Raw genomic sequence first — 12,664 nt, 5'->3', positions numbered from 1 at the left:
TTAAGAATATCATCCTTGAATGAATAATGGTATAGTGTGATATGGTATAGTCTGATCTTCCAAGAAATTGTTTTCAACTTTTTGAATGAAGGTGGGTCTACCTAGGTCCCAAAGGTAAAAACTAATTTCTTAAGGCAATCTATAATTGGAATCAACCTCAGGAAGTATTGGAAATAGTGGGCTATCACACAAAGAGATTTGATTAATTTGTCTTGATGTTTGTGTGGCCACATCAGGTTTTAAGCAACCCAATGTTTACCTTGTGTGTCCAACTTTACCTATTATATCCATCTCTCATTTGTGTATCCCACAGAGTTATGGAGTGGAGCAATTATTCCATATATGCCGACTTTGTCCTCTTGGGCTTGTTCAGCAACACACGTTTCCCCTGGCTTCTCTTTGCCTTTATCTTCCTGGTATTTGTCATCTCAGTAGCCAGCAACACCATGATGATCATTCTCATCCACCTGGACTCCCGCCTCCACACTCCCATGTACTTCCTGCTCAGCCAGCTTTCCATCATGGATATCTTGTACATTTCCACCATTGTGCCTAAGATGCTGGTTGAGCAAATGGTCGACCAAAGGGCCATTTCCTTTGCAGGATGCACTGCCCAGCACTTTCTGTATTTGACCTTGGCAGGAGCTGAGTTCTTCCTTCTAGGGCTCATGTCCTATGACCGCTATGTTGCCATCTGCAATCCTCTGCGCTATCCTGTCCTTATGAACCGCAAAGTCTGCTTATTAATTGTGGTGGCAGCCTGGCTGGGAGGGTCAGTAGATGGCTTCTTACTTACACCAGTCACCATGCAGTTCCCTTTCTGTGCTTCTCGGGAAATAAACCACTTCTTCTGTGAGGTACCTGCTCTTCTGAAGCTCTCCTGTATGGATACATCAGCCTATGAGACAGCCATGTATGTCTGCTGCATCATGATGCTCCTCATTCCTTTCTCTGTCATCTCAGCCTCTTACACAAGGATTCTCATTACTGTTTATAGAATGAATGAGGCAGAAGGGAGGCGAAAGGCAGTGGCCACTTGCTCCTCACACATGGTAGTTGTCAGTCTCTTTTATGGGGCTGCCATGTACACCTATGTGCTACCTCACTCTTACCATACGCCTGTGCAGGACAAGGCTGTGTCTGCCTTCTACACTATCCTAACTCCCTTGCTCAACCCACTTATTTACAGCCTCAGGAACAAAGATGTCACAGGGGCGCTACAGAAAGCTTTGGGAAGGTGCTCATCCTCAGGAAGGTAACCACCTTCCAAAGAAACTGCATTTGCTATTAGAGGTTTGAAGAAGAGGATATAGGACTTAATCATCTTCTTTGGATTTAAACATTGTCTGCCTGGAAATAACAGATCATCCACATGCCAGCAACTGTGAGGCATCCTGGGATTTAGAAAGCCTACAGTAGCATTTTGAAGAGTTCATCACCTTTTGAAAGATAAGCGCATTCTACAAAATGGTGCTGAATGAAATTGGAATAAAATAGGGGTTTCAGTAGATGGTTTCACCCATCTGCTTTTGACAAATTTTGCATCCCACTGAACAGAGGTTTGTTTCTTGCCATGGTCAGTGATGGCAAAAGAAATGCTAATCTTCTACTATTCCTCTAGCTTCTCATCACAGTTTCTTTTTATACATCATACAAATTGACTACTTCAAAGACATCAATATGTCCAATATTATTTTGATTGTATTCAAATGCTTTTTTAATATCTAATTGAATTTTTTTACAAATGATCGTTTTAGCCTTCCAAAACATTTAATTCAATCAAGCCAGTATTGGCACTATCATTATTTTAAAAAATTGGTTTGACTTTATGTAATTAATTTTTCAACTGAATTTCATTAACGTGGCCAGTAGACACAATAGTAAACATCAATTTCTGGAAGAGACCAATACCTTTACTATTTTTCTCATGAAGTTTTGCTAAAACTGTCCCAGAATAATGGATCAATTGGTTTTGAGACTGGTAAACATGGATGGCTTCTACATTTTCTATCCTTCCTAATGATATAATTAATTTAATGGGAACATCCAGGGCAGTTTGAAATCATATCTTTTTCACTGTATTTAAATTGCCTAATGACTTAATACATTTCATTCTGAAAGATTTTCATGTGAAAGAATGGAACTCCTTTGAGAGTTAAATGTTGATTTATTCTTTTAAAAATTAATATATGCTACTCCTTATTTTCTATTTTATAATATTTTAATATTGTTATAATTATTTTATTTAATAATTTAATTATTTGAATAATTATTGTTAACCAATATTCTTCTGAAGTAGAGAAATATATTTGTCATCATCTTTTTTTTTCTTTTCTATGCTTTTCCCTACTTGACCAAACTCATTCTGAGTCTTCAGTCTTTCTGTCTTTCTACCTTTATATCTTCGAATTTGTTTATCTTAGATTTAATTTTCTAAAAAGAAAACATTTTGCATTACAAAAATGAGAATGTAATTATGTGTAAGCTCATTTAAAATTTTATTAATATCAAAGTGGTCTGAAAATGTATGTCAACTGGGAGTTGACATATGTTTCAGAAAATCCAATGCTTCTACATCTTGGTAAAAAAAGGAGGAACATATCATTAGAGAACTTTCTAATGCATCTCACTTTTCTATCTTGCATTTACATGTGGGTGAAAAATAATATTGTTTAGTATTCCTAAATGCAAAAATCTGTCTTATTTTCTCACAATAATACCTATAACCAGAAGTTGGAGTCAGCTTTTAAAGACTCCACCATTTTGTCCAAATTTCCAAGAAACCTTCAACCTAGTCCTTGGAATTTTTTTTCCTAACACTTGTGTCACGGAGAGAATGATTCATGCCAAGATTGGAAATTTTGGCTTTTTATGATATAGGAATAGTGAATATGCTTTATAAATAGCTTCTGGATAGAAAAGAAATAGATGAGATAAATTGCATTCACATTTTAAAAGATGCTTTGGTATTACAACTCTTATTAAACTTTAATTACAGACATGAAATTAATTTTTTCAACCAATGTCTGGTTGAACAAGTTAATTTTATTTCTTGAAACCCTCTTTTTCAAGGTATTAAATTAGAACATTCTAACTTAATTCTTACCTCAGAGGAATGATTTTAAAAGAACATGATCCTGATATAACTGGTGCAAAGCAACTTTAGCTTTGGAAGGTGCTATATGCCATGAGGTATTATTATAACTGGCTCACCACTATAGAGAAGAGGCAGTGAAACCTGCTTTCTTCACTTATTTCTATACCAGAAGTGGTCTTGTCTCTTGACATTGCACTTAACATAGAATTTCCTCTTGCAGAGATGAGGTTACAGAGGTGATTAATGTCCTCTAACTCTACAATAAGAATTTTATTAAAATATACAGAAACTGTTTCAAGGACTGATGTTAGTCTGTCCACAGCTCTTACTTGTGATAAAATGATTGCTTACAGTGAACGATGTCAGATTCGTGATCTCCGAAGAAGATTTAGCTTCGGGTTCAGAGACCAGGCTTGATCACTCAAGAGCTTTTGTGTAGCAGAGTTTTATTAAAGTGAAAAAGGACAGAGAAAACTTCTGACATAGACATTAGAAGGGGGATGGAGAGTGCCCCCCTTGCTAGTCTTATCAAGGCCTTATGTACTTTTACCAGACTTACTCCCACACATACACCTTAAATTAACAAGATTAGAACTAACAATAGAAAGATCTTAACAGAACCACTCTTGAAACAAATGTCTTAAGATAACAAGATTAGTCAGAAGGTTCTTACTAAACAGGAGAAACATGTCCTTGAGCAAGATACATTGTTGTTATATAATCTTTCAGTTCAGTTCAGTTCAGTCACTCAGTTATGTCCGACTCTTTGCGACCCCATGAATCACAGCACGCCAGGCCTCCCTGTCCATCACCAACTCCCGGGGTTCAAGCAAACTCACCTCCATCGAGTCGGTGATGCCATCCAGCCATCTCATTCTCTGTCATCCCCTTCTCTTTAGTACAGAGTTTAAGGAAAAACAAACTCTTGAGTCATTAGTTCTGGGCTTAAAGAAAAAGCATTTTATGTGACTAAGAGGGAAGAATGTAGAAAAAAACCATTTGTCCTTTTCTCCTCCTCGAGAGCCCCAGGCCCTTTCTCCTCCTGGAAGGCCCTGGACCCCCTCCTCCTTCAGGGCCTCTGACTCCTTATCAATCTACCTAAATCAACTCTCGCAAAAACAATGGTCATTGCCTCTAGTGTATCATGAGAGGATAGATATCCTAACCTCACGTCACACTAAATTCCACCTGACTGACTTCAGAAACTGAAGAAAACAAGTAAGAACACCCTATATGAGGAATGCTTCTTGGAAGGGAACTACATAGCCACCTGCGTAGGGGTTGATCGATCTCTTTTCCCACTTAGTGAATTAAAAGGGATCAGAGAATATTTACTTTTCTTTTGTTAGGTAGTTAGAATAGGAAACAGGAGTCCAGAATGGTGGTGGCTAAAAGACAAGGAAGGGAAAAGCCCGTGAAAATAGAACAAAGAAAAGTCTGAGGACTGGAGTGAGGACCTCAGGTAGAATAAACAGCACTCCTGGATAGCCCAGTTTACACAGGGCAGGCTCAGGGGGGAGGCCGGGGCCCTCTCTTCTCTTCGCATCTTTGGGTCAGCATGCCCTCAGGCCTTGAGGATTATTTTCCTGCTATTTTCCAAAAAAAATTGATCTGTAACACGGAGATGTAACACTGATCTGTGTAAGAGCAATAACACGGTCTGTTCAAGAGCTGTGACACACTGAGGGCTATAATGTCCATCGCTTCAAATTTTTATTGAGATGAGACAGACCGAGGAGATAATACTTGCCTGACACTTTCCAGCTTAGTGACACTTATAGTTGTCACTCAGATGATATAAACTGAATGAATAAAATAAATGTCACATGTTTTATAATACGTTTGTTGTTTTTTTTTAATTTATTTTATTGGAGGCAAATTACCTTACATTAATATATTGGTTGGTTTTGCCATACATTGACATGAATCCGCCCCAGGTGTACATGTGCTCTCCCTCCCGAACCCCCCTCCCACCTCCCTCCTCCCCATATCCTCCCTCCATAATACATTTGTTTTTAACAACAGTCCACTTTCTCCCTTCTAGAGTAGTGTTAGCAAATCCAAGGCATATTCGGGCATAGTAGGGTCTTCTTTTCCTCAATTTTTGCTTTTTGTCTCCTTTTTTCCTACAAATTCTTTCTCTTCCTTAATTTATACCTCTCCCTCTTCCATTCCTAAAAATTCCTACTTCCCAAACACATTCCTCTTTTTGTCCCCTCTCCCTTGCTCTTGCACATTATCTATTCTTAATTTTTGTTATACTAACTATGCTCCAGCTCTCATTGCTCTCAGTAGTGATTCTGTTCTTTAGTGAATCACGGGATTTTAATTATTCTAGATTACTAGGATAACTAGGGGCTTGGGGATTTCAGGGACTTTTAAAATAGGCTTATGAAGTGTGCTGGCAATAAAATGAAAGAGATGATGAGGTTTTAATATAGAGATTTTAATAGAAACTACTTAACATAGATGTGTTTGTCTTGGTTAGATGTACTTAACCATAGCCAGAAGGTTTGCATAATGGAAAATGTAGACAAATCTAATAGTACTTTCTTAATTATGTGCTCAATAGGCCTCTTTGGTTCTGCTATTTCAACATAATTTTTAGTCTAAGAATTCTAAAAAGGATACATGTATTCAATATTACTGAATCACTTTTTTGAATCATTGAAACTAACGTAACATTGTTAATCAACTATGATCCATTATAAAATGAAAATGTAAATTAAAAAAATAAAGTTATAGTCTGAAGAAATTAAAAAGTAAAATGAAATAGATGGATTTTCCCCAGCATTGAGAATCTACTGTTTCATAGTAAGCAAGGTAAATTTAGGGAGAGTTGTTTGCATCTCTAAGCAGAGGAACAGAGAACTCATTCTCAGCCTATGATTGGGCATTCTTTCTGTTTTACATGTCTGATCCTTCTTCATGTGTGCTCTGGGTAGGTTCTGTCATCTGCTTATGACTGCTTCTTTCATATTTGCATCAACATTTTTTTTACTTAGAGTATAGACTTATATTTCTGTAACTCCCAGTGTTTGTTTAGAGATATCCCAGAGCATCTTCCATAATCTCAAGAGAAATAGAAATACTCTAAACATGATTTTCTTCACTATCTTATTTGTAGCCAATAGATAACATTAAGTCCATTTTGGTTATAGTGAGGGATTATTACAGATGAAGCAAACATAATAAAGTAATGAGAATTAAAAAGGAAAACAAGGAAACATTACTTGAATTCTGCATCATAGAAAATTTGAGTTTGAAGTAACCTTAGAGATGATTGTGCCAAACCTTTTCATTTAATAGATGGAAAAACAAACCCTGAGAACCGAATCCCATTCCCAAAGACATATGGGAAATGATAGAACTACGGTTGCAATCGAGGTATTCTTATTCTAATTTCAGGGATATTTAGCATATCCTCTGAGGCTTTCTATTTAATCATTCTCCCAAGAAGACGGGTGAATTACATGATTTATGAGTCATTGTTTAGATCAAATATTCTGGCAGCTTTGGAATGTTCCCCCCCAGGTCTCTCATATCTTCACACTTTTTTCTTCCATGTATGAATTTCCAGTTAGGTAACCTGATATGTGCCTCTGTCTTTCAAGAACATTAGCAGAGAACTAAACTCTTTACAAGTTTAGAAAGAGTTTCCTAAAAATATATTAATTTAGGTCTTATTGTGATAAATATCAGAATTTTGTCCAAGAAGAATTCACTCTAAATGCCAGGTAGCACTTTGGAACGGGGTGGGTAAACAAAATTATCTGAGATTAAACAAGACATTTAGAATTTAAGAATTACTATCTTATAATATAGGTCTATTTCTCCCTCTGTATAAGGACTGTTACTGGAAAAGACTAAAGGAGATGAAGGGTATTAGTAGGAAAAGAGCTAAAAGAGAAAGATGAGCAAGAAAAAAAGAAAGAAACCCTAGAGAAGTTACAAAATATCTATCGTATATAAATAATTTAGACTGTGATACTTTACCAAGAAAAATTGTCATGTTCAGAAGCTGTGTTATTTTCCTTTGTAAACTTGGCAATAATAATAGAAGACCAACTTGTTATAGCAGAACTTTTCAACCATTTTCCTGACATGGACATAAAATTTAAAAAAATGGTAGTCATTGGGGTAAATTGAGGTGGTTGTTGACTGCCAAATCAACTTCCTGGTGGCTATACCTGCTCAGGTATTATCAGACCCATTTAGCTCTGGGGACATCAATGCTGCTGCTGCTGCTGCTAAGTCGCTTCAGTCGTGTCCGACTCTGTGTGACCCCATGGACAGCAGCACACCAGGCTCCTCTGTCCACGGGATTCTCCAGGCAAGATTACTGGAGTGGGTTGCCATTTCCTTCTCTGGGGACATCAATACCTGGTTGTAAGCCATTGGTGGCTCTGTATTGACCTACATCACACTGGAAGGAAAAGGATATTCAAATAAATCTATTTCCAATTGAAGGACTTTTATATTTGTTGATAAGTGATATAAACTATTCTTTAAGAAGCATTCAGTTCAGTTCAGTCACTCAGTCGTGTCCGACTCTTTGTGACCCCATGAATCACAGCACGCCAGGCCTCCCTGTCCATCACCAAATGGCTGGAAAATTTTATCACATGTGATATAGAGAATACAAAGCCTAAAGTCTGTGTCTAATGAGTTTGTGATGTTTAGAAATTACATAAGTAGCATGTCCATCATCAGACATTCTATCATGATATCTATTATTATTGTTCTTGTTACTATTAGTTGAGTTGCTCACCTCCCCAAACAAGACTTCTCTAGAGAAATAAGATGAATTCAAGTTTTAGAAACTTTTTCTCATGTTTAATATCTTAGTATACCTATGTAAAATAACTTTTAGAAAATAGTCAATTTTTGTAATACTCTTTTATGTGTTTTTGTCTTCTTCCCTTTCCCTTTCCCTCTCCCTCTTTGTTTCCTTTCCTTCTTTCTTCTCATTCTCTAATCTCTTTGTTCTTTATCATGTCTCTTATAGCCTATGAATTCCTTCTCCACTACCTACTAGACGAATAATTATGAAAAAAGCATTTCCCTTCTGTGTTAAATACATATTTTAACATAATTTTCCCCAAACAAAATAAGTCAATGATGTGGAAAAAGAGGAATTTCTTTTTTAATTTTGAAACAATCTTTTAGAAATGTGAAGTTTTAACTTTAGAATGAGCTTTACTTTCATCTCTACATTACATGCTTCTTTTTATTCTTAAGAGATGCCAGGGTTAGATAAGTAGTTTTATGAAAAAATTTCAAGAAGCAATTATAACTTTTGTTTGGGAAAAGTATAGATTCTCTGGTAAGAGGATTGGACTTTGGCTGATCTTCCTTTTATGCACAAGGTGAGCCCAGTAAAGATTAATTACTAACCTAGGGATTTCTCCTGCAAGATGCTGAAATCCAGTATTAATTAAATGCTTACTTTTGTCTTAGCCCCACCTTCATATCCAAATATTTTAAAAGGCTGTCATTTCAATTTTGCCTAAGGCCTGGACTCAATTGCTCTGAGGTAAGAGATAATAGTTTCATGGAAACCAAATAGAACATTTCCCATACACTATGATGTTTTCTTTAGGCATCACTCTAAGACTATTAGAAACTATCTTCAGGTTTAAGAAGGATAAATTTGTATATTCAGTTCTCAGAAAAGGGATACTTTAGCTTTAAGTAGGAAGTGTAGGGGAATCTAGTATTAGTTTATAAGTGCTTGAATGAATTTACTAAAGAGAAAAAGGGTATGTAAAAGCTTATGGTTGAAAGATCTAGCTTAGTATTCATGATGAGTAATTTTTAGACTTTAATGTCTAAGATATGCATTACTAATGAAAAGCATGGTTTCCCTCTGAATATTTTTTCCTTTTTTTTCCCTCTGAATATTTTTAAGGCAAGAATTAACCTTTTTTATGGAAAAATGTGTGGGTAGAGGTTTTTGCATCCTTAGAGGGAGATTAAAATATATTGAATTTTTTCTTTTTATTATTATTATTTTCTAAGCTCCCTTCTCCCTTCCTTACTCCATAGGCATGATCATATGCTTTCATAGTGCTCAAAAGATAAAATCTAAATCCTTATTGAGACTAGGGAATAATGATAGTGGCAGAAAGGTTACCTAATGGGGAATGGAATCCAGCATCTTGTACGTGTAAATCAAATCACACATTACATTAAACAGTAGTCAGTAGTGTTAACACTAATGTTAAAATTAGATACTGGAAACTGATGCAAATAGATTAAATCATAACATTTAAATCATGTAAGTGTTGCCATGTCAAATAGTCCACAATACAATGTTAACTACATATTTTGGTCATGTGTCACTTTAGTTTTATATATTTGATTCACTGACAAAAGTAATATATACACCTTTGTGCTAAGCCTCTTAGTATGCTATTCCTCTAGCAGGATCTATTCCCTACTCTTAAATATTCTCTCTCTTACACACATACACACACACACACACACACAAACACACACACACACACACCCTCACATATACACAGAGAAGCAGCTTGGATCCAAATTCTTTTATTCACTGAAACTCTGATTGTTTTAAAATTAAAGTTAGTTTACAACATATCCTTCTGCTCCTTCAGCTTTATTAATATATTTTAACGTTCTAGGATCTACTCTAAGAAAGGATCTGGAGTTTGAAATCTTTGCATTCCTTAATCAAAGAGTTCCGAGGCAATGAGAATGATTTACCATTTTGAATATTCTGTAAACTCCAATCTGAGTGTATGTGTGAAATAAATTTCTCTGACCCATATTTTGATTGTAAAGCAACTTTTCCTTAGGCAATTTTCAGATTATTTGGCTATCTCAGTTCTTCAGTGTATTTTCAAAGTGATGGTTAGGAGTGGATTTGATACTGTCAGTAGTGCATATAAAATCTACAATGTGTTTAAGTGAAAAAAAGGATTGTTGGTCAAGATACAGTTATTGTCTGCCTGCATGAATATTTTTACTCCCACCAGTTATTGCAGAGCTCCATAAACACAGTTTTAATTCTAATATCTTAAATTTAGTCTCTGTGTCTATGATTCAGAGCTATGGCTTTCACAAGTAAATCTTTCACATATTTAAAAAGGCAGAAGTAGCTGACTTTTATCAAACTTACTGAAAGCTGATATTTGATATTTAGGTAGGGTTAATGCTGGTTTTGGAGAAGGAAATGGCAACCCACTCCAGTATTCTTGCCTAGAGAATCCAGTGGACAGAGGACCCTGGTGGGCTGCTGTCCATAGGGTCACACAGAGTTGGACAAGACTGAAGTGACTTAGCATGCAACATGCATGCAATGCTGGTTTACCCAGGCATTTGTTTTCCTCCCTCTCAATTGAAAAGGTATATTAAAGTTTCAACACAGACCAACATAAAATTGCTTTTTATTTTCTCCCTCTGGAATTTTGCTCATTTACTTAGTCTATAATGTAATTACATCTTTAATGAACACTCAGAAAAAGTCTCAATATTGTTCCTAATAGCTCTGCTTCAGCATAAAGATTAATTCATTCTTGATACCTCAAAGAGTATATATTTATTTAAAAATCCAGATAAAGCATTAGTTAGTTAGTTCAGTCGCTCAGTCATGTCCGACTCTTTGCAACCCCATGAATCACAGCACGCCAGGCCTCCCTGTCCATAACCAAATCCTGGAGTTCACTCAAACTCATGTCCATCGAATTGGTGATGTCATCCAGCCATCTCATTCTCCGTCGTCCCCATCTCCTCCCACCCCCAATCCCTCCCAGTATCAGACTCTTTTCCAGTGAGTCAACTCGTCACATGAGGTGGCCAAAGTATTGCAGTTTCAGCTTTAGCATCAGTCCTTCCAATGAACATCCAGGACTGATATCCTTTAGAATGGACTGGTTGGATCTCCTTGCAGTCCAAGGGACTCTCAAGAGTCTTCAACACCACAGTTCAAAAGCATCAATTCTTCGGCAATCAGCTTTCTTCACAGTCCAACTCTCACATCCATACATGACCATGGGAAAAACCATAGCCTTGACTAGACGGACCTTGGTTGGCAAAGTAATGTCTCTGCTTTTTAATAATCTAGGTTGGTCGTAACTTTCCCTACAAGGAGTAAGCGTCTTTTAATTTCATGGCTGCAATCAGCATCTGCAGTGATTTTGGAGCCCCAAAAAATAAAGTCTGACACTGTTTCCACTGTTTCCCCATCTATTTCCCATGAAGTGATGGGACCAGATGCCATGATCTTAGTTTTCTGAATGTTGAGCTTCAAGCCAAACTTTTCACTCTCAATTTTATAGAAATATACTTCTTCAGTAATTCTGTTACTAAAATGAAGAATTGTATATTACAGAAATGTACACTATAAAACAGTGGTAGTAATAAACTCATTCCTCAATGTTCCTGAATATATCTAATAAATGCATTTTTACATTTCTCAAGAATAAAAGATACGCGAGTTCATTCCATTTAGTTCAACTGACTTTTCTCCCTCTAAATTCAGGAATCCCATTTCCATCTAGAGTTGCCTTTACTTATAAACATAGAAGATAGACAACAATGTAGAAATATAATTGTTAAGGAATTAAAAATAAAAAACAAAGCAAGTAGTAATGGATTCCTAAGACAATATAACATTTTGATAATTTCAGAATGTCAGAAAAACTGTTAATGTTTGGCTGAACAATAATTCATTATTATTATGATTATGCAGTGGAAGTGAGAAATCGATTTAAGGGACTAGATCTGACAGATATAGTGCCTGAAAAACTATGGACGGAGGTTCGTGACATTGTACAGGAGACAGGGACCAAGACCACCCCATGGAAAAGAAATGCAAAAAAGCAAAATGGCTGTCTGAGGAGGCCTTCCAAATAGCTGTGAAAAGAAGAGAAGTGAAAAGCAAAGGAGAAAAGGAAAGATATAAGCATCTGAAAGCAGAGTTCCAAAGAATAGCAAGGAGAGATTAGAAAGCCTTCCTCAGTGATCAATGCAAAGAAATTGAGGAAAACAACAGAATAGGAAAGACAAGAGATCTCTTCAAGAAAATTAGAGATTCCAAGGGAACATTTCATGCAAAGATGGGCTCAATAAAGGACAGAAATGGGATAGACCTAACAGAAGCAGAAGATATTAAGAAAAGGTGGCAAGAATACACAGAACTGTACAAAAAAGATCTTCACGACCAAGATAATCACGATGCTGTGATCACTGACCTAGAGCCAGACATCTTGGAATGTGAAGTCAAGTGGGCCTTAGAAAGCATCACTACGAACAAAACTAGTGGAAGTGATGGAATTCCAGTTGAGTTATTTCAAATCCTGAAAGATGATGCTGTGAAAGTGTTGCACTCAATATGCCAGCACATTTGGAAAACTCAGCAGTGGCCACAGGACTGGAAAAGGTCAGTCTTCATTACAATCCCAAGAAAGGCAATGCCAAAGAATGCTCAAACTACCGCACAATTGCACTCATCTCACACGCTAGTAAAGTCATGCTCAAAATTCTCCGTATCAGGCTTCAGCAATATGTGAACCATGAACTTCCACATGTTCAATCTGGTTT

General features: G+C 36.4%; 1 protein-coding gene across 1 annotated transcript; it reads left to right on the top strand.

Annotated features, from left to right (window-relative positions):
- The first annotated feature begins 317 nt into the window (after window positions 1-317).
- Window positions 318-1,259, top strand: LOC129558536 (olfactory receptor 2T27). Its single transcript, XM_055429743.2, has one exon. The coding sequence runs from the start codon at window positions 318-320 to the stop codon at window positions 1,257-1,259; it is 942 nt and encodes a 313-aa protein (XP_055285718.2).
- The last annotated feature ends 11,405 nt before the right edge of the window (window positions 1,260-12,664 follow it).

This window comes from Moschus berezovskii, chromosome 8 (assembly GCF_049115385.1).
Source record: "Moschus berezovskii isolate FMDL1 chromosome 8, NW_MosBer_1.0, whole genome shotgun sequence".
NCBI lineage: Eukaryota > Metazoa > Chordata > Mammalia > Artiodactyla > Moschidae > Moschus > Moschus berezovskii.
Note: the sequence above shows the minus strand (reverse complement) of the source record. Positions and strands in the feature narration are given on the sequence as shown.